This window comes from Abramis brama (genome assembly GCF_963993115.1).
Source record: "Abramis brama genome assembly, chromosome: 10".
NCBI lineage: Eukaryota > Metazoa > Chordata > Actinopteri > Cypriniformes > Leuciscidae > Abramis > Abramis brama.
In genome coordinates, this window is record NC_139972.1 from 14,550,497 (window position 1) to 14,556,496 (window position 6,000).

General features: G+C 37.1%; 1 protein-coding gene across 1 annotated transcript in view; it reads left to right on the top strand.

The window, feature by feature from the left end:
- Nucleotides 1–5,162, top strand: part of nectin3a (nectin cell adhesion molecule 3a) — a 36,837-nt gene extending 31,675 nt beyond the window's left edge. The window contains exon 6 of the mRNA XM_084126134.1: nucleotides 3,774–5,162. Within this exon, the coding sequence (XP_083982260.1) occupies nucleotides 3,774–4,417 (644 nt within the window). The 3' untranslated portion in view covers nucleotides 4,418–5,162. The remainder of the gene's footprint in view (nucleotides 1–3,773) is intronic.
- The last annotated feature ends 838 nt before the right edge of the window (nucleotides 5,163–6,000 follow it).

The following is a 6,000-nucleotide window of genomic DNA, read 5'->3' on the forward strand; positions in this document are numbered from 1 at the left end:
GCACATCCAGTTCACCATTGGGACTCTTGTGATCTTGCAAATATTCTAACTAAAAGCTTTTACTTAAAAATGTATAAAAGTTGTGATCATTTGTGAAAATTATCTTGATGAACAAAACATGTAAGAACATAAACTTTTGTTGGGTCACACAACTTACTTTCTGCAATAATCGAAAAGCCAATGAAAAAATCCTATTGGGTTTTTGTACGGGAACTAAGGTGATGCTAACTTCCAGGTTGGCTTATAAAATTATCATCCCTGCTGCACATAGTTTTTCAACGCATTCTCATCCTAGGGCGTCGTATACTGACGCTTTTGATATTTCGTCTACATCCAACGCACATGGCACCCTTTAGCGTCAATATGACACGCACAGAGCTTTGTTCGGTTATGGGTAGGTTTAGGTCTGGGGTAGGGTTATGGTTAGACCGCTAGGAGGCGCCTTCTGGCCCATATCTATCTGCGTCTCATATTGACGCTAAAGGGTGCCATGTGCGTTGGATGTAGACGAAATGTCAAAAGCGTCAGTATATGACGCCTTGGGATGAGATCGGGCTGAGTTTTTGATTGATTTCTTTCACTTTGTCTACCTTCTTGGATTTATTTTTTCACTAAACTGTTGCAGTGCATCCTGGTAATTCTGGACCAGCTTTTGGAAAACCTGACAAAACTGTGTTTGACATTGTGTTGTTTCATAGTGTGTGTTCATTGAGTCAGTCTGTATTTCCTGTTATTGAATAGGCAAACTCCTGAATCTCTTGAAAATACCATTTAAAGGAAAGAAGGAAAGAAAAAAGCTGTTAGAATGTGCCAGAGGGGTCTACATTTGGCCTGTGAGGTTTCAGCAATGACGTAAATAAAGTTGGATCAAACTCGCAGCAGTTTCAGTTCAATCCAATATATGCCACTGTGCTTTTTACCACATATTTGGCTCTTCCTCAGGCAGCAAAACATTAGGAAACCTTATCATGTAGCTCAGGGATGGGTAACTTTCCTGCAGAGTTTAGCTCCAACCCTGATAAAAACTCACCTGCCTGTAGCTTTCTACTAATCCTGAAGCCCTTGATTAGCTGGTTCGTGTGTGTTTGATTAGGGAGCTAAACTCTCCTGGACCGAAGTTGCCCATCCCTGATGTAGCTCTTGTGGTGAAGTCATAATCCAAATATTGTGGCAGGTTTTCGTCTGCAGTGGTGCACAAACATGGATGTCGGAAGGACAAAGAAAAACTAAATGATATAGGGAAAATCAGGAACTGGGCTCCTGTTTTTTGAAGAAGTTTCTAGTGACTTTCTTAAAATGAATGTTGTCCCTAGTTGACGTCCCATACAGGAAATGGAAACGAAACACCAAATAGTTCCACGTTTATACCAGCCAAAAGAGCAATATTTTTAACATCCACTCCCTTTTTAATGTCCCTAGAAAATCTTGATGTACCAGTCTTTAAATCTTGTTCATTCTTACAGTATCTTCACAGGCCTCCAAATCCAAATGACTGTGCCCTTTGGTGCCTGAACCTGCCGTTACATCAGCAGGATTTTGTTTTTCCTCTTTGTGATTGCAAGTTCTGTCCTTTTATCTTGAAAGATAACCTTTAAATCACCACCTTCCTCTAAAGCACCTTTTCCTTGGACCTAACAGAGATTTGTTATCATATTGGTTGATATTGGATATATTTCCCTTATTTTTACATTTATCTTGGTTTTGTTGTCATCTATTTAGTTAAATTGGATTTTACAACATAATTTCAGAATACAAATAAATGTAATCTTTAAAAAATCTCAAACTGAATATCGTAGTCTTAAAAACTTAATATTTTTCATACTGTACATTATGATGTTGTGATACCTAAGATTTAAAGTAATTCATTTTAGTTTTTAGAGTTTTATTTATCTATTCAGAGAAAATCATATAAGTTTTAATATCAGCTTGTGAGTACCGAACATAATTTTAAAATTGGTGTTGTAAGCATAAACCTATTTTTGTTTTTATATTTTTTTCTAAATAGGAGTCAAACACACAGTACACAATTTTGAAGAAACTAGATACAGCCAATCCAGCTGACTTACTATAAATGTAACCATAAATATGTAATACCAACAGAACCAAAACATACAGAATTAAGACAGAATATTAAAAGAAGAATACAACCAAACATGGTACAGTACAGTGTAATAGCAGCATCTGTTCTGACATCTATTATATGATTCCTATTTTTTTTTAAAGTAATTTTACTTCTCAGCATGGGCGAGGCTAGCCCCTTTTTAGGGGTGCTTCAGCACCCCTAAAAAGGAGCTCAGCACCCCTAAAACTTGGAGTAAGAAATAAAATTTTTTTATTTTTTGTCTTTGACAAGGTTAAATAATGTTCTTCATCTTCAATCCGCAGCAGCGCCAAGCAGAGCGCAGGTCAGAAACAGAGGCGCGCGTGTGTGTGTGTGTGTTTGTTCATCTGAGCCTCATTGGTCTTTCACTTTTCGTCAATGTCAGAATATTTGAGATGACCAATCAAATCAAAGTAGGCGGGCTTTATGTTCACAGAAGCTGCTGAGCGCGAATTTTAGCAGCACGACTGACGCTTCAGTTTACGGTCAAGTGCGAGTTAAGAAGATGTAAGTAGCTAAACTAAACATTTTATATTTGACAGTTTTTTAGGTCATAAATGTTAAACGAATGACAAAAATAATTAGAAAACTAATAAACTTTTGTCTAATTTCGCCATTTTGAGCTGAAAATAGGCCTATAACGTGTAATTATGTCATTGTGAGGGGACAAGAAACATTAACAAAGCCGTTTTCATAGGCACAAGATTAATAATGCATGTGTACATGTTGAGAATTAATATAATACAATTTGTAGCCTTCAGTAAATTAAAAAAGTTCAGCTTTAGGAGGGGAAGAGACAGGGCAAGATCAGGAGACTGAGAGAAAAAGACAGAGTGATGGAGATGAGGAGAAAGCAGGTTTTAAATCTATTTCTTATCCTTTTTTGGCCTTCAAACGTCTTGAAATGCACATATCAGAGAAATAAAAATGTTTAACCCCATAACAACCTCAAATTTATGACCTCTTTGATTATAAAGCCCTGTCTACGGCCATGTATTAGGCCTAGATCAATAATGAATGTGTACATATTGTGAATGAATTTAATAAACTTAGTTATCTAGCTTTCCTGGTAGCTTTGTCTGAGAAAATGATTCATGAATCAACCTATCAGTTGACCCTATGTTTACTTTCTTCACTGACAGACAAAAATGAAAAGCCTATATCAGTCAAAGCTCAGCTTTAGGAAGGGAAAAGACAGAGCAAGATAAAAACAAAGAGAAAAAGAGTGTGATGCTGATGAGGTGTGGAAAATAAACAGCTGCCTGCACATGGTTTTAAAGCTGTTGTTATCCAATTTTTTTGGCCTTCAAAACATCTTAAAATGCACATATGTAGATCAGAGAAATCAAAATTTTCTCGGGGGAGCATGCCCCCGAACCCCCCTAAATACCTCGCATTTGGTACCTCAGTGATTATAAAACCCTGCCATATCCATGTTAATGGATGAATGAATGAAACTAGTTAATAATGCGCATTAGACCATAAACTAACTTTTTTTTTTTTTTTAAATCATACCCTCATTGGGGGCTGAGCGCCCCTAAAATGAAAATCCTACAATCGCCCCTGCTTCTCAGTATACATTTAATAGCAGCCTATCAGTACTGGCCAGAATTTTCTAATGTTCTATTTCTTTGTCTGTATTTTAACGTTCGTCCATATTTCGCCCTCTCAGAGCCGCCACCGACCACTGCAGCCCCCACCACCACCACCACCACCACCAAGTCCATCCTGCCTGGCACCAGCTTAACCATCACAGCTTCTATCAATCAGCGTGCCCACTTCACCTCCCCGACTCAGGCCTCTCCGCCGGACAGCAGTCTGGGCACTATTGTGGGCGGTGCTGTCGGTGGGATCCTGATCCTGGTGTTGCTGATGGCACTAGCGGGAGCTTTCTACATGCGTCAACGCCGAACATTCAGAGGAGACTACTACACCAAGCAGTACATCGGCCCATCAGACATGCAAAAAGAGTCTCAACTGGATGTACTTCAACCCCATGAGCTTCACGACGTGTACGGAGGCGACTCGGGCAACGGCAGCCAGGACTTGAAGCCCAAACCAGAAGGAGACATTATCTATCCCGATTATCCCAATGACCACAAAGACATGGAGGCCTGGAGTGACAATCTCAGCCTTAAGAGAGAGGACACGTATTACTCCGACCACCACAACCATCATAACGTGAACCCCAGCGGGCCACCTCTACACAACGGCTCCCCTTACCTGCAGGACGAGTGCTACGACAACGGCACAGACAGCGACTACGTGTCTCACGTGGATGGATCTGTGATTTCACGCAGGGAATGGTATGTTTGAAAAGGCAGGGGAACTTTTACTGGACAACAATAATTTAAAAGTCAGCGGAGGAAGTGTTATTTAACTCAGCAGAGTGAGATTAAGTGTACATTTAAAATGTATTTTGTGTATTCTCCAGACTCGGTTTACGATTTCATCCGCACGTTGTACGCGTAGCAAACGGCTGTAATTTACTGCAGATATGTTCTGAATGGTTTTCGTTCGGTGGACTGCTGTGATTTCAGGATGTAAAGGGAGAGGTTTACATGGTTTATGATCACAGGGTGGATTTACACAAAGAAAACAAGTCTGCTAAAATTAAGCTACACTGTGTGCGTAACCATTCCCGTTACCACATTGCACATAACTGTTAGCTTTAAAACCAGGTGCAGCGTATTCTTAGTTCTTTCCCTTCTTTTTTTATTATTAAATATATATGTATATGACTTCTCCAGTGTAGGAGCAAAACATCACTTTAGTTTCACATGAAGAGTCACAGAAGTCTTGAGTCTTATGTTTTGACTGCAGGGAATTTTATTTTATTTTTTAATCAGTATTTTGGTCTAGTATATTAGAGATAATGTCATAAAAATAAGATACAATTTCTTGAGAAGCAAAAATATTGCACAAAGAATATTTAAATATTACATTTGGTGTTCCATAGAAGAAGATTTTTATTGTTTTTGTTGTTGTTAATATTGATTTTGAGCATAAATACAATTTTGGTAGGTTTTTGTTTAAAACAAGAATAAAAAACCCGTGGCATAAGAAAAATGAACATTTAAGATGTATTGTGCAAATTTTACTTCTCCGCTAATTTTCATATATTTAATATATTAATAATATTAATATTGAAATAAATATAAATATCTTTATTCTGTTTATGATATTTTTGCTTTTCAAGAAAATGCATCTTATTGTAAAGAATATTCCAAAATGTACTTTTAGTGTTCCATGGAAGAAAGTTAAAACAAGAAAAAAATGCCAATGAATAAGTTCAATACCTATTATTCTAATTTTGCTTCTCAGCTAAATGTATTCAACATATTCATATTATATTATAATAAATGATATAAATATACTTAAAATAAGAAATTTTTTGAGAAACAAAATTTCGTAATATGACAAAGAATCTTCAAACATATACTTTTGATGTTACATGGAAGAACGTTTTGATTGTTATTATTATGATTATTATTCTAGTTTTAATCATAAACAATTTTTTTTTAGGTTCATGTTTAAAAAAAAGATGCCAGTGGAATAAGAAACTGATTAACTAACAAATTTTACTTAGCTAAATTTAATGTATTAAGATCTGTAAATATTTTTTACTGAAAAAATGACAAAAATACTGATGCATAAAAATACAGCATGTTTCACTCAACTCAACACATGCAGTTTAATTTTAGCCCAGCTTGTCTATATTTTGACATATTTCATCACACACCCCTCTTACGGCAGTGTCTTTTTCATTAATGGATAAGTTAGAGAGCAATGGAAGGAGTCTGCTTCATGTGGTTGTGCTGAGGACCTGTCACAGGCTGATGGGGGGTTGACGTTCGCCACGACAGATCAAAAGGACCACCGTTGGCCCCTGAGGTTTT